The following is a 23,995-nucleotide window of genomic DNA, read 5'->3' on the forward strand; positions in this document are numbered from 1 at the left end:
TATTTATAGGCCCCAACCCAATTCAAATTTGGAGCTCAAAACGATCAAATCCCGGAATTCCGGGATCAGGCGGTTGCACCTCTTGACTGGAGAGGTTGCACCGCCTGGCAGAGCTCGAAGACTGAGCTCAGGCGGTGCCACCTCTCTGTCAGGGAGGTTGCACCGCCCAGTCTTGCTCGAAGACTGAGCCCCAGGCGGTGCCACCTCCTGGCTGGGGCGGTTGCACCTCCCAGTCTCGCTGGGAGACATAGCCTGGGCGGTGCTACCTCCTGGCTGGGGCGGTGCCACCTCTTTCACTATTTCAGCTCACTTGGTTTGGCTCCAAACTTGGCCCAAACCAGTCCGAACTTGGGCCTAATTGACCCCTACATGGGTTATAGGATTAACACCTAATCCTAACCCTAATTAATGTGCTAACTATGATTTTAAAGACATTTTCTAAGCTATTACAAAGTCCGCAAGTCAAGACTTCTTCTGGCGAGCTTTCGGCAAACTTCCGGCGGTCTTCCGATGAACTCTCGGAAACCATTCTGCGGACTCCCGGCAAGCTCCTAGACTTCACGATTTGTTCTTAGCGAGTTCCAACGAGCTTCTTCGGCAAGCTCCGATCTTTCTCGGCGAGCTCCGCGAACTCCCAACGAACCTTCGGACTTCCGTCGAACTCTCGAACTCGCAACAAATCCTTCGCGCTTGACTCCGACACTTTGTTTCGCTTTATGTCTTCATCGTTATCATAGTTAATCCTGCACAATTAAAGAAAAACTTCGATCGAGACAATTAATCCTAAGCAATTAACCAAGTTGTCCGGCATGTCATTGGTCCCTCGACGCTTCGTCCGATTCTTCGGCGCATCGTCCTTTCCTGCAGCCTATTGCCCAATCGGCCAGTTGACTCCGCAACTCCGATATCCTTGGCACAATACCCGCTCTTCTTGGCCCGATGCCCGAGTCCACGGCCCGAAGCCTTCTGTCGATACGTCGACCGATCCACCGGCCCGACGTCCAATCTTCTGACATGTTCCTCCGGCTCAACATGATGTTCCTGCTTTAATTGTTTCATCCTGATCGAAGCACCCTGCGTCACTCAAAACGCAGATTAAATCATAAACATATATCAAGTAGTTTCATCATCAAAATACGAGATTCAACAATCTCCCCCTTTTTGATGATGACAACCACTTGATGACGGAGTTAAACTTAACTCCCAGAGTTTAAACAAACTCCCCCTATCAATATGCCATATTGATAGAACCTTGAATTCAAACTGAATTCAAGTCATTGCAATATTCATCATGAATACTTGCAACACGTCAACATGAACATATGCATAAACTTATGCATCACATGTCATGTCATCAACATACTTTCATCAACATACTTCTCCCCCTTTGTTATCAACAAAAAGGAGAAGTATCACAATCAAGTGTTTGTGATATTGGTTCAACTCATTGCATGAAAAACATAATATCAAGTTTTATCATCATGCAGTTTTGAAGCCAAAAAATTTAGCAAATGTTACATCATGCTTAGAACATTCAAGCTATCAAGTTTTAGATATGCAAGTTTTACAGTATACAAGATAGCACTTGGTATGAAAATTAGAGATGTTCAAGATAGCAAGTTCTATATCATGCAAGCTAGCAAATTAGAGATGTTCAAGAAGGCAACTCTTGCTTCTTGAAATATGCAAATTTGTCAAGTTTTGCTAGATGTGCAAGTTAGCATTTTTGCCTCTTGAGATAGGCAAGATAGCACATATGCTTCTTTTGAGATAGCAACTTTTCGCTTCTCTTTAGACTACAAGCTAGCAATTTTTACGATATACAAGTTTCGCACTATACAGGCTAGCAAAAATTTCGAACGCAAATGCAAGATAACTTTCTTGTGTAGGCTCATGATTATTGCTTCCTATTGTAATGTGCAGGTTGCAAGTCTTGCTTCTTGAGATATTCAAGATAGTGATTTTCAAGAAGACAATTTTTGCTTCTTGAAATAAGCAAGTTAGCAATCAAGTTTTTGCATCTTCTTGACTTGTGCAAGCTAGCTATCTCCCCCTTTGTCATTGTCAAAAAGAAAGGAAGAATACAGTTTTGTAGTTCTTTTTTTCTTTTACAACGATTTCAAAATCATGACAAAGGATGAATAATCAAGTTATGAATGTCAAGACAATTTTTCATCATGAATATTTTATCATTGCATTATCATAAGTTGAAGTATTACATGCATAATATCATATCATCATTCATAATTACATTAATGTTTCAATATAGCAATTTCTTCTCAAAATGTGTAACTTAGCACTCATCATGATTTACATCATATGCAATACATCACATCATAATTAGAAAGCACAAGTATTGCATGCATAATTGCAAATCATAAATGTTTCATATCATGATGGTATCAATTTTGTCAAATTATATCCTACCATGCATGATCAATAACTCCTCATTTGTATTTCATGCATTATTTCATTTCATCTCATAAGGAATATCAAGAAAAGTTATTGGATGAGGAAATAAATATTTTATGAATACACGGAATTGTATAAAAATCATATCATAAGTGTTTCGTGTATTCATATTATCACATGAAGCATATTATCATTTTTAAGATTCATAACATGAATAACGTTATTACTATTTCATCAAAATCAATTTCGAGATTCACACAATATCATGAAATCATTAATCTCGATAAGATGGGAAAAGTATTTAACATGATTGATGCATGATTCATATTTAAAGTGTATCTTATGTCGTAAATACGAATCAAGCATTTGTCAAATCTGAAATCATCCTCAAAATTACATTCAATAAATTCACGTATGACAAGCATAGATTTATTGAAAAATCAATAAGATAGAGGATTACATTTCAAGTGTTCATCAATTGTAGCATTTCATCATATGGTAAGATATCAATGCGTAAAACTGTGAAACAAGATTTTGTTTGATATCTTGATACAGGGCATGATGTACACATTTCGAATATTTTAGCAAGTGTAGCATTGCATCACATGGTAAGATATCAGCTCGTATGATGCAAATTTTTTGTTTGATATCTTGATACAGGGCATATAGCAATGATAGCAATCATATATTTCTTGGTGATGCAAGTACGACCTAATCATAGCATCAGTGATAGCAACCATATTATCATCAGTAATAGCAACCATATCATTATCAGTAATAGCAACCATATCATTTCATATTTTTGCATTTACATTATTAAATTATTAAAAATATAATTTTCAAGAAAATTTAAAGAAAAAGAAAAATGCATCATGAAGAACATCATGTAATTTCGAAGTAAATTAAAGGCATTTTGATTACCTTAGCGTCGAAAGGCGTAGAGGCGTAGTTTGCCACCTCGCCTTTGTTGATTTTCTCCTCGTCTTCGGAGGAGCTCGATTCATCCCAGTTTTTGTTCTTCTTCTTGCGTTCAAAGCAAGTAGTTCCGTTCTTTTTACTTTTTAATTTTTGTTTCATTTGTAGTTGAAGTTCACCATCACTTGAGCTTATGCTCGAGTGGTCTTCAAATGTTCTATGTCCCAAATCCTTCCTGTTCTTTGGAAGGTGGTTCTCAAGTTCTTCACGTGCATTGCACGTCATTTCATATGTGATCAATGAACCAATTAGTTCTTCAAGTGGAAATTGGTTCAAGTTTTTCGATTCTTGAATAGCAGTTACTTTTGAATCCCAAGTTTTAGAAAGTGAGCGCAAAACTTTGTTAACGAGTTCAAAATCCGAAAAGCTTTTACCAAGTGATTTTAAACCATTGACGACATCCGTAAAACGGGTGTACATGTCAACAACGGTTTCGCTTGGTTTCATATGAAAAAGCTCGAAATCATGCAGTAAAATATTAACTTTCGAGTCTTTGACTCTACTAGTTCCCTCGTGCGTGATTTCAAGAGCACGCCAAATATCGAAAGCCGTTTCGCACAAAGAAACCCGATTGAACTCATTTTTGTCCAAAGCGCAAAATAAGGCATTCATAGCCTTTGCGTTTAAAGAAAAATACTTCTTCTCTAAATCCGACCATTCGTTCATCGGTTTAGAGGGAAGTTGAAAACCGTTTTCAACGATATTCCATAAATCCAGATTTAGAGAAATCAAGAAAACTCTCATTCGAGTTTTCCAATAAGTGTAGTCCAATCCGTTAAAGAACGGTGGACGAAAGACCGAAAAGCCCTCTTGAAGAGCCATTTCTCTCGGGTGTAAATCCGAAATGAGAAATACCCCGCTCTGATACCAATTGTTAGGATCGAGAGCACTAAGAGGGGGGGGTGAATTAGTGCAGCGGATATCTTTTAGCGAACAAAAGCTGCGTTCGTTCGATAAAAATCAGTTTTGAAGCAAAAGCCGACTCAAAGATAACTTATGACTAAGTGCAGTTTACGTCTAAACACAATTTACGTTTAAATGCAGTTTGCGTCTAAACGCAGTTTTACGTCTAAACGCAGATTTACGTCTAAACGCAGATTTACGTCTAAACGCAGTTTGCGTCTAAGCGCAGTTTGCGTCTAAACACAGTTTGCGTCTAAGCGCAGTTTACGTCTAAACGCAGTTTACGTCTAAACGCAGTTTGCGTCTAAACGCAGTTTGCGTCTAAGCGCAGTTTACGTCTAAACGCAGTTTGCGTCTAAACGCAGTTTGCGTCTAAACGCAGATGACAGTTTGCAGTTCTAAATGAAATCAAGACGTAAACGTAAACTGCACAGAACCTTGTTCGTAAAAGCGCAGAAGACAGTTTGCAGTTGTAAATGAAATCAAGACGTGAACGTAAACTGCACAGAACCTTGTCCGTAAAAAAAGCGCAGAAGATAGTTTGCAGTTGTAAGTGAAATCAAGACGTAAACGTAAACTGCACAGAACTCATTCGTAAAAGCGCAGAGAGACAGTTTGCAGTTTGTAGATGGAATCAAGATGTAAACGTAAACTGCACAGAATTCGTTCGTAAAAGCGCAGAGAGCAGTTTGCAGTTTGTAAATGGAATTAAGACATGAACGTAAACTGCACAGAACTCGTTCGTAAAAGCGTAGAGAGCAGTAGCTATGTAGGAGGTTTGCAGTAATGATAAAGTGCTCAAAATAAACGCAAACCAGAGATTTAGAGTGGTTCGGTCAGTCTTGACCTACTCAACTTTTGGCTTCCCCCACCGATGAGGTTACCGACGTCAACTAGAGGCCTTCCTTCAATAGGCGAAGGCCAACTACCCTCTTACAGATTCACTCCTTTTGACGGGCTTAGGAGACAACCCTTACAGATGTTTTCTCTCCTCTCTTTACAACTCAAACTTGAAGAACAGAAGGAGGAGGAAAACTAGCAGTTTTGAGCTCTAAGAACCACTGAAAAGATCAAGATTTCGGGTAAGTTCTTTCTCTTTTCAGTGCTGAATGGGTGGGGTATTTATAGGCCCCAACCCAATTCAAATTTGGAGCTTAAAACGATCAAATCCCGGAATTCCGGGATCAGGCGGTTGCACCTCTTGACTGGAGAGATTGCACCGCCTGGCAGAGCTCGAAGACTGAGCTCAGGCGGTGCCACCTCTCTGTCAGGTAGGTTGCACCGCCCAGTCTTGCTCGAAGACTGAGCCCCAGGCGGTGCTACCTCCTGGCTGGGGCGGTTGCACCTCCCAGTCTCGCTGGGAGACATAGCCTGGGCGGTGCTACCTCCTGGCTGGGGCGGTGCCACCTCTTTCACTATTTCAGCTCACTTGGTTTGGCTCCAAACTTGGCCCAAACCAGTCCGAACTTGGGCCTAATTGACCCCTACTTGGGTTATAGGATTAACACCTAATCCTAACCCTAATTAATGTGCTAACTATGATTTTAAAGACATTTTCTAAGCTATTACAAAGTCCGCAAGTCAAGACTTCTTCTGGCGAGCTTTCGGCAAACTTCCGGCGGTCTTCCGATGAACTCTCGGAAACCATTCTGCGGACTCCCGGCAAGCTCCTAGACTTCACGATTTGTTCTTAGCGAGTTCCAACGAGCTTCTTCGGCAAGCTCCGATCTTTCTCGGCGAGCTCCGCGAACTCCCAACGAACTTTCGGACTTCCGTCGAACTCTCGAACTCGCAACAAATCCTTCGCGCTTGACTCCGACACTTTGTTTCGCTTTATGTCTTCATCGTTATCATAGTTAATCCTACACAATTAAAGAAAAACTTCGATCGAGACAATTAATCCTAAGCAATTAACCAAGTTGTCCGGCATGTCATTGGTCCCTCGACGCTTCGTCCGATTCTTCGGCGCATCGTCCTTTCCTGCAGCCTATTGCCCAATCGGCCAGTTGACTCCGCAACTCCGATATCCTTGGCACAATACCCGCTCTTCTTGGCCCGATGCCCGAGTCCATGGCCCGAAGCCTTCTGTCGATACGTCGACCGATCCACCGGCTCGACGTCCAATCTTCTGACATGTTCCTCCGGCTCAACATGATGTTCCTGCTTTAATTGTTTCATCCTGATCGAAGCACCCTGCGTCACTCAAAACGCAGATTAAATCATAAACATATATCAAGTAGTTTCATCATCAAAATACGAGATTCAACAATCTCCCCCTTTTTGATGATGACAACCACTTGATGACGGAGTTAAACTTAACTCCCGGAGTTTAAACAAACTCCCCCTATCAATATGCCATATTGATAGAACCTTGAATTCAAACTGAATTCAAGTCATTGCAATATTCATCATGAATACTTGCAACACGTCAACATGAACATATGCATAAACTTATGCATCACATGTCATGTCATCAACATACTTTCATCAACATACTTCTCCCCCTTTGTCATCAACAAAAAGGAGAAGTATCACAATCAAGTGTTTGTGATATTGGTTCAACTCATTGCATGAAAAACATAATATCAAGTTTTATCATCATGCAGTTTTGAAGCCAAAAAATTTAGCAAATGTTACATCATGCTTAGAACATTCAAGCTATCAAGTTTTAGATATGCAAGTTTTACAGTATACAAGATAGCACTTGGTATGAAAATTAGAGATGTTCAAGATAGCAAGTTCTATATCATGCAAGCTAGCAAATTAGAGATGTTCAAGAAGGCAACTCTTGTTTCTTGAAATATGCAAATTTGTCAAGTTTTGCTAGATGTGCAAGTTAGCATTTTTGTCTCTTGAGATAGGCAAGATAGCACATATGCTTCTTTTGAGATAGCAACTTTTCGCTTCTCTTTAGACTACAAGCTAGCAATTTTTACGATATACAAGTTTCGCACTATACAGGCTAGCAAAAATTTCGAACGCAAATGCAAGATAACTTTCTTGTGTAGGCTCATGATTATTGCTTCCTATTGTAATGTGCAGGTTGCAAGTCTTGCTTCTTGAGATATTCAAGATAGTGATTTTCAAGAAGACAATTTTTGCTTCTTGAAATAAGCAAGTTAGCAATCAAGTTTTTGCATCTTCTTGACTTGTGCAAGCTAGCTATCTCCCCCTTTGTCATTGTCAAAAAGAAAGGAAGAATACAGTTTTGTAGTTCTTTTTTTCTTTTACAACAATTTCAAAATCATGACAAAGGATGAATAATCAAGTTATGAATGTCAAGACAATTTTTCATCATGAATATTTTATCATTGCATTATCATAAGTTGAAGTATTACATGCATAATATCATATCATCATTCATAATTACATTAATGTTTCAATATAGCAATTTCTTCTCAAAATGTGTAACTTAGCACTCATCATGATTTACATCATATGCAATACATCACATCATAATTAGAAAGCACAAGTATTGCATGCATAATTGCAAATCATAAATGTTTCATATCATGATGGTATCAATTTTGTCAAATTATATCCTACCATGCATGATCAATAACTCCTCATTTGTATTTCATGCATTATTTCATTTCATCTCATAAGGAATATCAAGAAAAGTTATTGGATGAGGAAATAAATATTTTATGAATACACGGAATTGTATAAAAATCATATCATAAGTGTTTCGTGTATTCATATTATCACATGAAGCATATTATCATTTTTAAGATTCATAACATGAATAACGTTATTACTATTTCATCAAAATCAATTTCGAGATTCACACAATATCATGAAATCATTAATCTCGATAAGATGGGAAAAGTATTTAACATGATTGATGCATGATTCATATTTAAAGTGTATCTTATGTCGTAAATACGAATCAAGCATTTGTCAAATCTGAAATCATCCTCAAAATTACATTCAATAAATTCACGTATGACAAGCATAGATTTATTGAAAAATCAATAAGATAGAGGATTACATTTCAAGTGTTCATCAATTGTAGCATTTCATCATATGGTAAGATATCAATGCGTAAAACTGTGAAACAAGATTTTGTTTGATATCTTGATACAGGGCATGATGTACACATTTCGAATATTTTAGCAAGTGTAGCATTGCATCACATGGTAAGATATCAGCTCGTATGATGCAAATTTTTTGTTTGATATCTTGATACAGGGCATATAGCAATGATAGCAATCATATATTTCTTGGTGATGCAAGTACGACCTAATCATAGCATCAGTGATAGCAACCATATTATCATCAGTAATAGCAACCATATCATTATCAGTAATAGCAACCATATCATTTCATATTTTTGCATTTACATTATTAAATTATTAAAAATATAATTTTCAAGAAAATTTAAAGAAAAAGAAAAATGCATCATGAAGAACATCATGTAATTTCGAAGTAAATTAAAGGCATTTTGATTACCTTAGCGTCGAAAGGCGTAGAGGCGTAGTTTGCCACCTCGCCTTTGTTGATTTTCTCCTCGTCTTCGGAGGAGCTCGATTCATCCCAGTTTTTGTTCTTCTTCTTGCGTTCAAAGCAAGTAGTTCCGTTCTTTTTACTTTTTAATTTTTGTTTCATTTGTAGTTGAAGTTCACCATCACTTGAGCTTATGCTCGAGTGGTCTTCAAATGTTCTATGTCCCAAATCCTTCCTGTTCTTTGGAAGGTGGTTCTCAAGTTCTTCACGTGCATTGCACGTCATTTCATATGTGATCAATGAACCAATTAGTTCTTCAAGTGGAAATTGGTTCAAGTTTTTCGATTCTTGAATAGCAGTTACTTTTGAATCCCAAGTTTTAGAAAGTGAGCGCAAAACTTTGTTAACGAGTTCAAAATCCGAAAAGCTTTTACCAAGTGATTTTAAACCATTGACGACATCCGTAAAACGGGTGTACATGTCAACAACGGTTTCGCTTGGTTTCATATGAAAAAGCTCGAAATCATGCAGTAAAATATTAACTTTCGAGTCTTTGACTCTACTAGTTCCCTCGTGCGTGATTTCAAGAGCACGCCAAATATCGAAAGCCGTTTCGCACAAAGAAACCCGATTGAACTCATTTTTGTCCAAAGCGCAAAATAAGGCATTCATAGCCTTTGCGTTTAAAGAAAAATACTTCTTCTCTAAATCCGACCATTCGTTCATCGGTTTAGAGGGAAGTTGAAAACCGTTTTCAACGATATTCCATAAATCCAGATTTAGAGAAATCAAGAAAACTCTCATTCGAGTTTTCCAATAAGTGTAGTCCAATCCGTTAAAGAACGGTGGACGAAAGACCGAAAAGCCCTCTTGAAGAGCCATTTCTCTCGGGTGTAAATCCGAAATGAGAAATACCCCGCTCTGATACCAATTGTTAGGATCGAGAGCACTAAGAGGGGGGGGTGAATTAGTGCAGCGGATATCTTTTAGCGAACAAAAGCTGCGTTCGTTCGATAAAAATCAGTTTTGAAGCAAAAGCCGACTCAAAGATAACTTATGACTAAGTGCAGTTTACGTCTAAACACAATTTACGTTTAAATGCAGTTTGCGTCTAAACGCAGTTTTACGTCTAAACGCAGATTTACGTCTAAACGCAGATTTACGTCTAAACGCAGTTTGCGTCTAAGCGCAGTTTGCGTCTAAACACAGTTTGCGTCTAAGCGCAGTTTACGTCTAAACGCAGTTTACGTCTAAACGCAGTTTGCGTCTAAACGCAGTTTGCGTCTAAGCGCAGTTTACGTCTAAACGCAGTTTGCGTCTAAACGCAGTTTGCGTCTAAACGCAGATGACAGTTTGCAGTTCTAAATGAAATCAAGACGTAAACGTAAACTGCACAGAACCTTGTTCGTAAAAGCGCAGAAGACAGTTTGCAGTTGTAAATGAAATCAAGACGTGAACGTAAACTGCACAGAACCTTGTCCGTAAAAAAAGCGCAGAAGATAGTTTGCAGTTGTAAGTGAAATCAAGACGTAAACGTAAACTGCACAGAACTCATTCGTAAAAGCGCAGAGAGACAGTTTGCAGTTTGTAGATGGAATCAAGATGTAAACGTAAACTGCACAGAATTCGTTCGTAAAAGCGCAGAGAGCAGTTTGCAGTTTGTAAATGGAATTAAGACATGAACGTAAACTGCACAGAACTCGTTCGTAAAAGCGTAGAGAGCAGTAGCTATGTAGGAGGTTTGCAGTAATGATAAAGTGCTCAAAATAAACGCAAACCAGAGATTTAGAGTGGTTCGGTCAGTCTTGACCTACTCAACTTTTGGCTTCCCCCACCGATGAGGTTACCGACATCAACTAGAGGCCTTCCTTCAATAGGCGAAGGCCAACTACCCTCTTACAGATTCACTCCTTTTGACGGGCTTAGGAGACAACCCTTACAGATGTTTTCTCTCCTCTCTTTACAACTCAAACTTGAAGAACAGAAGGAGGAGGAAAACTAGCAGTTTTGAGCTCTAAGAACCACTGAAAAGATCAAGATTTCGGGTAAGTTCTTTCTCTTTTCAGTGCTGAATGGGTGGGGTATTTATAGGCCCCAACCCAATTCAAATTTGGAGCTTAAAACGATCAAATCCCGGAATTCCGGGATCAGGCGGTTGCACCTCTTGACTGGAGAGGTTGCACCGCCTGGCAGAGCTCGAAGACTGAGCTCAGGCGGTGCCACCTCTCTGTCAGGTAGGTTGCACCGCCCAGTCTTGCTCGAAGACTGAGCCCCAATCGGTGCTACCTCCTGGCTGGGGCGGTTGCACCTCCCAGTCTCGCTGGGAGACATAGCCTGGGCGGTGCTACCTCCTGGCTGGGGCGGTGCCACCTCTTTCACTATTTCAGCTCACTTGGTTTGGCTCCAAACTTGGCCCAAACCAGTCCGAACTTGGGCCTAATTGACCCCTACTTGGGTTATAGGATTAACACCTAATCCTAACCCTAATTAATGTGCTAACTATGATTTTAAAGACATTTTCTAAGCTATTACAAAGTCCGCAAGTCAAGACTTCTTCTGGCGAGCTTTCGGCAAACTTCCGGCGGTCTTCCGATGAACTCTCGGAAACCATTCTGCGGACTCCCGGCAAGCTCCTAGACTTCACGATTTATTCTTAGCGAGTTCCAACGAGCTTCTTCGGCAAGCTCCGATCTTTCTCGGCGAGCTCCGCGAACTCCCAACGAACCTTCGGACTTCCGTCGAACTCTCGAACTCGCAACAAATCCTTCGCGCTTGACTCCGACACTTTGTTTCGCTTTATGTCTTCATCGTTATCATAGTTAATCCTGCACAATTAAAGAAAAACTTCGATCGAGACAATTAATCCTAAGCAATTAACCAAGTTGTCCGGCATGTCATTGGTCCCTCGACGCTTCGTCCGATTCTTCGGCGCATCGTCCTTTCCTGCAGCCTATTGCCCAATCGGCCAGTTGACTCCGCAACTCCGATATCCTTGGCACAATACCCGCTCTTCTTGGCCCGATGCCCGAATCCACGGCCCGAAGCCTTCTGTCGATACGTCGACCGATCCACCGGCCCGACGTCCAATCTTCTGACATGTTCCTCCGGCTCAACATGATGTTCCTGCTTTAATTGTTTCTTCCTGATCGAAGCACCCTGCGTCACTCAAAACGCAGATTAAATCATAAACATATATCAAGTAGTTTCATCATCAAAATACGAGATTCAACATTTGATTATATCTTATGTAGAGAAGATGGTGTAGTCATTGATGCTTTAACAAAATTTTTTCTTTGTATGAATCTGTCTTGTTAAACGAATTAAACTCCCACCAGCCATTCGTTTGAAACATCAATATCATCTAACAAAATAAGACCAATGGTCTCTCACGAATTATAATGAGCCTGGAACCTTTGATTATATTTTTTATAGACAAGATCTAGCCATTAATTTCTTTTCTTTGTATGTATCTATCATGCCATGCGAATTAAAGATGCAATTAATTCTATCAATATTGGTTGAAACTAGATTGTTCTTGATTCTTATACTAACATTATCAAAACACAAATACTCTAATTGCATTCATAACCCACATCACTACAAGTCAAATTTAGAATCTTGATAGCTAATTGTTGCAACTTGCAAGTTCAGTGTGGAATTTTCAAATAAAATCCACCACTTAGCTGCAAATTATAAACCGTTAGCAATAATATACTTTAAAAATGGATATATGTTTAATTATATGAATTTACGAATACCTGGATACTTAGTATTCCTCGACCAAATTACTATAAGAATTTCAAAGAAGACCAATAGCATTCTTACATAAAGACAATTCATTTGTGATCTTATCTTGAGTTTTAAGATTAGGAACCAATCTTGCAATGCATTGATATAACCCAAAGACAACTATTATATCAAACTCAATGGAGGAGTTATGACCAAAAAAAATAGGTTTAAATAGTGTCTTGTTCCATGTAGCGGATGACGAAGTTGACTGTCTCATCTTTTATGTATGATTGCAAAGATGTCATTACACTTTTCCTCATTCCATATATATATATATATATATATATATATATCCGCACTTTGTAAGAATAGAGATAAAGGGACAAAACATATGACACCATATTTCACCAATTCCTTATTTGTAAATTCTCTCATTATGTATGATCCTCTAGTACGAGTGTATCTTGCTTCCTTCTTTAAATGAAGTGTGTTGCTTTCCATGATAGGGTATTTTACATTAAACTTGATGCATTGTCTTCAGATGTTGTCATAGACTACCTTCAACTTTGCAATGAAATATGTGGTTGTGCCTTTTGTTTCTTCGGAAACATTGACTTGTTCTAAGATGTCAAATCAAGCTGTTGGTTTAAACTTCATATATGTCTCATAACTTAGAAGGTCCACTGATAAGTACCATACCTATAAGCCATGTGGGATGCATGTCTGTGTTTGCAATTGGACATATGTCAGAATCTTTAACAATTATTTCAATATCAGACAGTTAAACAATCTGAGTATGATACTTTATGATATTGCGAACTTCTACTATTTCAATACTGTGAATTTCTGATATTTCATGTTCTGATGTGATCACAAATAAGTATTTTATTGAATTTTGTTTTCCTTGCTAGATTAGGCATTTGACTACATGTGTGTATCAAATCTCACGTCTCTATCCATGTAGCACTGGTGTTAAAGGCCTTTCTAGGAGAAGATTAAGTAGACTTAGTTTGGTTAATTCTTGGTATTCAACAATTATTCTTCCAGAAGTTGTGTTTTATAAGCATCTAATAATTTCCTACATCATGAGATCTTAATTCAAGGATTAATATCGACATACATGTTTTTCTAAGCATGTAAGTATTTGATGATGAGCTGCATTGATGCTATTACCATTACAGAGGCTTTGGACTAGTGGATCACTTGGTAGAAACAAAGAACTTGTAGAACGTTTGCAGCTGTATGGAATAATCAAGTCAAAGAAAGTGGCAGAAGTAATGGAGGCAATTGACAGGGGGTTATTTGTACCTCCTGGCAGCGCACCTTATGTTGATACCCCTATTCTGATAGGTTATAATGCAACTATTTCTGCACCTCATATGCATGCAGCTTGTCTAGAGCTACTGAGGGAGCATCTGCAGCCAGGAATGAGAGCTTTGGATGTTGGTTCAGGTCCATTTATATATCTGTTTGTTCTGCTTTGTCACCCTTATTTTGTATATATTTTTTATTTTTTCCCTCACTCATTATGCTCTAACAGGGATGCAAAAAAGAAAAAAAAAACTGGATGTGGATATATGTGGCATCTATAGCTTAAACAATTATCTTTATAATATTTTTGCTGACATTGCATAGCAAGTCCTTAAAATTAGCAAAAGCATTGCCAATCTCTGAATCCAGAGGATCTTTCATTCAGAGCAGTCTTTATTTCTTCCGGTCTAAGTTTTGACTCTTTCGATGATTAAGTTATTATTGTTTTTTGTGTTCTTGGCTCTTGAAATTATTGAAACTTTATTTAATTAACATAGGTTTTGTTTATGCAACATTCATGTAGTCATGTTCTACATTGTTGATGCGTTAATGGAGATTATTTTGTTAGAATTGCAGCTACCACGAGGTTCTTCGAGACTTAGAACAATTATGCTAGTAGTTCTGTTGGAGTTGTCAGTATCCTGTGTTTCTTGATCTTTTGGTTAAAGGGTCCAAATTGCAGGTTTTTTATTTTCTGTTAAATTTTATCTAGAAAGAATTGGAATGTCATGTACATAGACATGACATGATAGTCGTACACTTGCACAGTCGATTTTATAAAGTAGGATATGACACAAATTGACATGGCAATTTATGCATATACATTTTCAATATATTATGATAATTTTATACTCTATACAATTTAGAGAATCTATGATCATCATATATGATATCTGTATGAGAATCATAACACTTATATCAGTAGCAAACATTCACAAAGATATGTGAAATGGATATATCAAATGTTAAATTAAATGTCCCAGTGACATAATTGTTGCCAGTATTTGACATAAGGTATTATACCCAACAAGTTTTAATGAACCACAGTGATTTTACAAGGACATAGCACATATTTGAAGTGTCCATGCTTCCCAGGTTGTTGTGCACAGAACTATAAAGCCTAATTCATATTAAGTATTTGACATGGATATAGGTATGAATGCTCTTGATTTAACTAGAGTTATTGCTTTTTACATAGCTCAATAGAGGGAAGATTTCTATGTAGGCCATCACTAATAGTTGGGATATCATGACTTGTTGACATGGATGTAGGTTTAGGTTTAACCTTAGTATATTATTTATAGAAGATGGTTATAGTGTGGTGCATAATGTTTTTAGTTTTCTGAATACAGTTGAAAGTGGACTGTCTGGTTTTTCATAATTTTGTAAAATTTGAAAACAATAATATCCAACTATAATTGTTTGGAGTCTTAAAATAAAGGTTCTACCTTGGCACCATGATCCATGATAAGGTTGTACTTAGTGTAAAGGTCTTGAGTCTTGTAAATAGCATACATGTGTAATAAAAGAAATAAGAGACTTCTTCGTGGCGGTGGCATGATTCATGTCATCGACATGGTAGAAGAAATCATTTTTTCAGGACTCTGCCATTGGTAATTAAATACAGAAAAGAAACCAATGATGATCGATCCAAGTTGTTTAAAATGAAATATACCTTGTAGTTTACTTGCTTTTAAGTGTTAATTATTTCCTTTGACCTATTTAGTACTGGGAAGTAGTAACATGGCATTTTGAGGTGACATTGTCAGTGATAAGGAGGGGAGTTGCTTACAATCCGGGTGAAATATTGAACTCTAGAAGAAATCCCTCAATTTTGTATCCAATATCGCCATTTAATTGATGATTCACTCCTTTTAGATACTAGTTTGGTTATTCCAAGATTGTTCTTTTATAAGCCCAAGCTTCAAGCAAAACCAAATGTTTTGGGCATTGCATCCAAACATTATAAACTCAAATACTTAGTAGGAATTGTTATCTTCAAAGTACCTGACTTAGTTGGGGACTCGAGATGGTAGTAGAACTTGATATCTCGAAAAGCGATCGGGGATGGTTAAACTGATGTGGATTTGAGTAGTTGATGCATAATCGCCACTCTCGAGATGTCAAATGAACATCTATAGAAGACTGATGTTTGGGATTCCCGACTCGATCCATTGGATACTCAAGTCAGTGAGGTGTTCGAAGTGTAGTGGGCTTAGGAGGTGTTGAAGAGAGAGAAATAATAACAGAGAAATACTAATTAATAGTTTGAGATCTCTATCCATTCGTAGTTAGGACAGTTGGAATAGCCATTGAGGGGGCTTGATAATGTGGCCTAATTGCCTCTAAGGTGACACTTTCGATCGCTGAGGTAGCATAATTATTGTCAAAGTGGCGATGACATGGCCTAACCAATTTTGGGTGGTAGTTCGATCGCTTAGGTCTTATAACGACCACCAAGGTGGTTGATGACATGACCTAAGCACCTCTAGGGTGGTAGTTTGACTGTTAAGCTGGCATAACTATCGTTAAAGTGTTTGATGATATAGCCTAACACCCTTTGGGGTGGTAGTTCGATTGTTGAGCATAATTTTCGTCGAGGTGGCTGATGACATGGTCATTGAGGTGTCCATGTGTCTACGTTGGGAGGTCATTTTTATCCTCTGAACTAGTCGAAGGAATTAAATCCTAAAAGGCACCAAGGTGGCAAAATCCCCATGGTGCTAAGTGCTCGCCCAAGTGAAACGAGAAGCTCGTAAATATTAAAATTTTAAAAATATAATAAAGAAAAAGAGTAAGGAGGAGGAATTGGATAGGAGCAAGGACGGGGGAGCTGTTGGGGGTCTGGGAAGGCTCACGACTATCGATTGGGAAGGGAGCCATCTGGGAGGAGGGAGGGGGAGGGGGTGATGGTAGAGGAGGACAAAGATGGAGTGACAGAGAACTATCTAGCTTTATAAAGGATTTCAGATAAGTTTATTCAAGGCTAAGAAATCATAAAAAAGTCATCAATTAGTTGGCATACAAATTCTAAGAGTTCTATTGAAAAAAAAAAAAATCTTTTCGTCTTTCTAAGGACTCCTTTGGTATTAAGTGCACTCATTTACTATTTAGGTATCATAGAAGTCACATTTTGGATTTCTAAAAAGCATATTAATTCCTTAGGAGATTACTCTTGGGAATCATTTTCATTAATTGTATCAAGGTTCCTAAACCCTTATAAATAATGGAGCTTATCAATAGATCGAGCATTTTCAGATTTGAATGAAAAGAATTGCATCTTCTCTAGTCTTTTACTCTCCTTTCTTATCTCACACTTCTCTTTCTTTCTCTTCCTTTCTCTTCCTCTCTCTTTTTCTCTACTTCCTTGCTTTATTCTATATCAGTTTGGTATTAGAGCCCGTCAAGAAACCTATCCTGTTACCCCATTGGGTTTCAACTAGCAGCAAAAACTTTGATTAATACTCAATGATCCTTACACCTCCAACGTCAACCCCTTACATGTGGAGTTGGACATTGGGGTGACTAGCCCTATGGTATTGGTGAACCACATAGTTCTCAGTGCTGGGTAAATTTTTTAAAATTTTAATAATATAATTTTTTGTCGGAAAGAAAAATTGTATATTTCATTAGACGTGGTTTTTAACGCTTCTCCCCTTGTTTTCTTTGTTTTTTATATGTATCACCCTCTCTCTCCCCTTTAGCTATAACTATAACCTACTAAAATTTGAACCCATGAAAGTTGTCTCAAAAAAAAAAAAAAAAACAAAACAAAAAGTGAGAACCATTTGAAACATTGCATTTTTATCTTATGTATTGCAACAATTAACAATCTTATTACCAAAAGGTAATTTGTTGATAGCATTAGAATTATGACTTGGCAAGGTGAAAATTAATCCAATCCGGATTCAAACCAACAGAGTGAGGTAGAAACCATTAAGACCAAACTAGCAGATCATGACAAAATGTTGAACCGATTATATGACCAAATGACCAAAGTCTTAACAGCTCTCCAACATCTTGAAAAACAACTCATGAATGAGGAGGTTGATAAGTTAGTTAGGCAACATGTTTATTCATCACAATCTATGTCTTTAAATTAAGGAATTTTACCTATTTCCTAAGCCTCAGTTTGAACAAATTTTAGGTCCACCTATAGGGCACTTGTTTATAATCATGCTCCAACAATTCCTGATGACTAAGCCTTTAACTGTGATGATGAATTCGTAAACCGTACTATAAATCCATAAACCTGAGTAATGGGCGAATAAGTTCGATTGTTGACAATCTGGGGGAAATGGCTAGAAGAGTCAAAGTGGACGTGTCGAACTTTGACAGTAGATTTGACCTAAATGTGTTTGTTGACAGGTTAGATAGCATGGAAGATTACTTTGAGTGGTATGGAATGATTGATATTGAATGTGTACGATTTGCAAAAATAAAATTGATAGGATCTGCTAGGAAATTTTGGCAACATGTCCAACGTAGTATCGAACACCGTCGAGAGCCCCCCATCACTTGATGGGAAGTCATTAAATAAAAAATTAAAAAAAAAAATTTATCAATATACTTTCGAAGCCAATTGATTGAACAACTAATAAACCATAAACAATTGAATTCTAGTGTGGTAGAATATTTGGCCCAATTTGAGGAACTTGTACTTAGGTATGAAATAGAAGAGGCCCAAATTATCAATGTCTGAAGATTTATTAATAGGTTGAGGTTTAATATTTAACAAGAAGTCTCCCTTAGTTTCCCTGACACCATGGAGAAAGCTTCCCAATGAGCCCTTGAGATTTAGTAGTACATTAAACTTTATTCAATTTGTCGAGCATCTTCTCAGTCTCTCGACAATAGAACTATTATCCAATCTACCCCAAGTAGTAGCTCTGTCAAGTCAAAAATCCCTACTACTAGTAATAATCCTGGCCTAACTATGAATCAGTGATTTCAATAGGTGCTCGGGCGCTCGCCTAGGCGCTCGGGCGAGGCGAGGCGAGGCCTGAGCGCCTCGCTTTATATCCAGGTGCCTCGCTTCAAAGAGGCGCCGCCTGGGCGCTCGCCTGAGCCCAGGCGCCGGGCGCTTCGAGTGAGCGCCTGGGTTAAACCAGGCGATCGAACCAGATTTTTAGGTTTGGTTGGTCTCCGGTGCTTTAGTTAGTTCAATCGAACCAACTAAATCACCAATATCAGGCTTCCTCTCGCGATTTCCCCAACTTCCCCAACCCTAACACTTGCGATTTTGCCATCGAGATTTCTTCTCCGCTGTCGCTGCTCTCTGCTGCCGTTGCCATTGTCGCTGATCGCTGCTACTGTCGCTACTTGCCACTGCCATAATCGTTGCTCGTCGCTGCTGTCGTCGCTCGCCGCTGTTGTCGCTGCTCCCGTTGTCGCTTGCCGTTGCCGCTACTGCTCGCAGCTCCCGCTCCCACTCCCGCTGTCGCCGTTGCTCGTCGCTCCCGCTGCAACTGCGGCTGTCGCCTGTTACCGTTGTTGTTGCCTCAGCAGCCTCAGTCTTCTCACTATACTGTTAACGGTATAGTAACAGTATACTGCTAACTGTATATTAATAATAGTATTTTTATTTATTAGATTAATAATATATTATTTTGATTTTAATACTATTAATTTTTATTTATTTAATAGTATATTTTTTATTTAAAAAATTAAAAATACTATTATGATTTATTTATTTATTATGATTTTGTACTCGATTTTCTTAATTTAATAGCATATTTTTTATTTAAATAATTATATTTATTAATTATATTATATATTTTTATATTTTAATGCCTCGCTTCGCTCGGGCGAGCGCCTAGTGCCTCGGGCGTTTTTGGACCTTGGCGCCTAGCGTTTTTTAAATCACTGCTATGAATCGTCCAACTCATTCAATTACTGATTTTCAAATTAGTTTGCCTTCAATCCAGTGTCAATATTGACATGATAGAGGTTACATTATCTCTCATTGTCCTCCATTTACCCTTATCTTAAAACAAGAACCAGAAGATTCAATTGAGGAAGTAGACCAAGTAGTTGTTCCCAAAGCCTACTCAGGTAATGAAAATGAACTAAAAATTGAAGATGCTCATGTTAATGTTGTCTGCATTATTCTTTCTACTTCTAGTGATTCCAATGAATGGAAGAGGACAAGTATCTTCCATACTTTTATTCGAAGCAGGGAAAGAACTTGCAAATTAGTTATTGATAGGGGTACCACTATGAAGGTAGTCTCAAAATCTGCTATCAAGAGACTAAACCTTAAGATAGAGTCACATCTAACTCCATTCAAAGTAGCTTAGGCTGACAAAACCACTCTACCCGTGATCGAGAGATGTTTAGTACCAATCAAAATGGGTGATTACGAAAATGAGATTTATTATGACGTCCTAATAATGGACATTGCGCACATTCTTTTAGGTCGATCTTGGTTGTATGATCTTGATGCTACCAATCACAGAAGAGAAAACACCTATATCTTTCCATACAAGGCAAAAGCATCATCTTGTGACTAGCAAAATTGTTAGAAAAGGACAAATCAAGAATTTTCAAGTCTCCTCCATAAGCCCCAACCACCAAGGGACTCCACTTAATGGGATCCTAAGTCTTTTGTAATAGAGAGCCTAGACAACAAATTTTGTGTAGCTATCATTGCTAGAGAAATTCCTAGAACTTGCACTACTCTTGACTTAACTCCTGAGGTCAAGTCCTTATTAGATTAATATTTTGATGTTATACCCTGGAAATTACCTAGTGAGCTGCCACATTTATAGGAAATCCAACATGTCATTGACCTTGCACTCCTCTTCTGTCTATCGGTGTTCCCATAGGTGACAATCCTCCTAAAGCATTGATTTCTCACAACACAAGGATGACCTAGAGACCATTCTTGGTGATCGCCTTGTCACGCTTGCTATTAGTATTACTCAACACTTTCTTGTTAAGTGGCATGATCGTCCAACTTCCGATGCCACTTGGATTACTTTGGAGGAACTTTGTGACTTTGCACTAGACGTATTAGACCAATACCTTCCATATCACTCTCTGAGTCGAGTTCTCTTCCATCAAGGGAGAATGATGGAGAACCATTTGGCTTTCCAAAGGATTTTACAAAAGTTTATTCTAGGCAAATAAGTCAACAAAAAGTCATCAATTAGTTGGTCTAGAAATTCTAAGAGTTGTGTTGAAAATTAAAAGAAAAAAACTTTTGATCTTTCTAGGGATTCCTTTTGTATTAAGTACACTCATTTACTATTAAGATATCCTAGAAGTCACCTTTTGATTTTCTAAAAATCATACTAATTCCTTAGGAGATTACTCTTCAGGATCATTGTCTTCATTAAGTATACTAAGGCTCCTAAGCCCCTATAAATAGTGGAGCTTGTCAATGGATCAAGTATTTTCAGATTTGAATGAAAAGAATTGCATCTTCTCTAGTCTCTTACTCTCCTCTCTTATCTCACACTTCTCTTTCTTTCTCTTCCCCTCTCTTTTTCTCTACTTCCCTACTTTGTTTTACATTAGGGAGGGGATGGTGAGAGGGAAGGAGAGGGGGAAGAAGTATTGAGGAGTCAAGGCAAGAGGAGGAGGGGGAGAGGGTGATGATAGAGGAGAAAGAGGGAGGGGAAAGTGAGAGGGAAGAAGAGGGTGACAAGTAGAGAGAAGGAGAAGAGGGAGGTGGAGGAATCAGGTAGGAGGAGGACGAGGAGAGAGATGGGGATTGATTGGGTTCAGGGAGGCTCAGCTGAGGGAGGGGAGTCGTTGGGGAGGCTTGACGATGTTCGATGCGATGGAGAAGGGCGAGGAGAGAGAGAGAGAGCAAGTTGGGAAGAAGAGAGAGTTACTGTGAGAAGAAGTTGCTAGAGGGTCATTGTGTGAGAGGAAGTTGCTCGTTGATCACTGGAGTAGCACCTTTGCAGCAGGAGGAAGGTTCGCCATGTCGTGGGAGGAGGAAGCTGTTCTTTGCCACTAGCACAAGGTTTTTCAAAGAGGTGGTCATGGTCAATCTCGTGCGTAGGGTGGATGGTGGTTTATGCGATGGGTCATCTGGCTCAATCGAACCAGCATCACTCATCTGATTCGATCAAATCAGTATCTGGTAATGCCCAATTGCAGACACCTGCCCAGCCTACCATCAAGGTGCTCAGGTCTCGCCTCATCTTGCTCGAGCACCTAGGCGAGTGCTCAAGTGCCCGGTGAATTCCCTAGTAGGAACAATGTTTGTTATATCTAACCTTCACCACACCTTGAATTAAATGAAGCATTGTGAATTGAGTTATACTTGTTACTTCCTAGAGGACATGTACTGGCAAACACTTGTAAGAATATGGTTTAAGCAGTTTTCAATAATGTCCGTAGTAAGGTGATTATGAGGAAGAAGCTTAGAATATTGGATGCTGATCGATCATATCTGTCTGAAACAACTGCAGACTGAATAGTTTATTTCTATATCGGGTTTATCAATTGATGTTGGCATGTTGCAATCCTGATTGGGTCGATAAATTTGAATCATATTATGAGCAAAAAATATGATCAAGGAAAGCTCTTTTCATTTTTGTAGCTTGCTTAGGTGCATAATCATTGCTCATATTAAAAAATAAAAACGTAATAGTTGTTCTTAATGTTTTAAAGGATGTCTTTGTCTTTATCGTCCCATGTCATGGGAGATAAGTAAAAAATGAAGTGCATGATCAGGGACCACAATTTGCAGTAGGGAGAGAGCGACTGGTCATCTGCTTATATTCAGTTGAACGTGATCTATAAGAAAAAAGTGGCTGCACTTATTAGATTATTGGCAGGCCATTTCAAGTTGGACAAAGATATGCTTTTCTCCTCTTTCTGGGCCTCTGACTATATTTCATTTTTTCCTTGAAAATTACAATTATGTCATAGGGATGACCATAGGAGACTAGTTGACGCATAAGCATGAGAACTTTTCATCTCCTGAATTAACTCACTTTGTGATTTATTTGAATAGAGCTGAAGAGTGCTTGGTGTTAATCAGGAGTTGGTTTTTCTGTTTCATTTTTCACTGATTTTAATGGGTTGTGTAGGATTACTTGTTCTTGTATGATTTGGCTTCTTGTATTTCCTATAGGATGATGTAAAAAGGGGTCTGACCAAGCTAATACAAACAGGGTAGCATCTGGCTGCAGACTTAGAATTGTTAATTGAGCTTGTGAAGAGAAGAACAGCATATTAGACATGGCAAAGGATGCAATTGCCCTTGCTGTTTTATCATTCTTTTCCATTTGCGATCATTGTTACTTGCTCTGTCCCAAATCATCATTCTCTTGAGATAAGTTTCTGAGAAATATGCAAAATTTTTGATAGGGACAAGATCTGAACTGGATTGAATTAACTTGAAATTTTCATTGTTATGCAAATTACTTGAGACCTTTAAGAGCTGAATAGGATTGTGGTCTTGAACTACATCATCTAGTCTACATCTTCTCACACTTCAACAGGTTGTATTAGCTTCTTGTATGGCAAAAGATGACATAGCACCAAATAATTATTTTCTAATATGCATCAGACTAAGGACTCTTGCACCATGAGAATAATTTGCAAGATGCATCTATGTTTATTATGCTTATGTTTTTTTATCATAGTTTCATGATGCTTAAATTCTATGGATCTATGAACAGGAAATATAAGGTTTTAGCATGGAAGTTGACATCTTTGCTTGAAAAAGTACCTATTTAACAAATGGTATGAGGTGAAAAAATTATGCCATCTATCCTTTCTGTAGGGACTGGCTACTTAACAGCATGCTTTGCAATGATGCTTGGACCAGAAGGTCGTGCTCTAGGGGTTGAACACATTGCTGAGCTAGTTGATTTCTCAATCAACAACATTAAGAATAGCGCAGCATCATCATTTCTGAAAGAAGGCTCACTGTCTATGCATATTGCTGGTATGCTGAACATAGCCTTTCTTATGGCAAAAACTGAACAAATTTTGTTATGAGAGTACCTATCTTTTAAATTGTACTAAATATATATTTTATGAAAACTCTAGCACATGATTTTGCTGTTTGCATCTTTCTCTATTTCTGTGTTTATCCATTTCTTCATGAAATCTATGCATGACACCTTATGTTCATCTGTATATTCAGTTGTCGGTGACCTTTAACTGTGATTCAAACATAACTATTATTAATTGTAACTTCCTACATAAGTGAATGCAAGAAAGATTATTTTTTTACATTAGCAATTCGTAT

General features: G+C 38.3%; 1 protein-coding gene across 1 annotated transcript in view; it reads left to right on the forward strand.

Annotated features, from left to right (window-relative positions):
- LOC104000092 (protein-L-isoaspartate O-methyltransferase) overlaps positions 1–23,995 on the forward strand; it is a 28,052-nt gene that overhangs the window by 2,819 nt on the left and 1,238 nt on the right. Inside the window, exons 2-3 of the mRNA XM_009422039.3 lie at positions 13,647–13,917; positions 23,525–23,689. Coding sequence (XP_009420314.3) covers positions 13,647–13,917; positions 23,525–23,689 — 436 coding nt within the window. The remainder of the gene's footprint in view (positions 1–13,646; positions 13,918–23,524; positions 23,690–23,995) is intronic.

The sequence above is a fragment of the Musa acuminata genome, chromosome BXJ2-1, assembly GCF_036884655.1.
Source record: "Musa acuminata AAA Group cultivar baxijiao chromosome BXJ2-1, Cavendish_Baxijiao_AAA, whole genome shotgun sequence".
Lineage (NCBI taxonomy): Eukaryota > Viridiplantae > Streptophyta > Magnoliopsida > Zingiberales > Musaceae > Musa > Musa acuminata.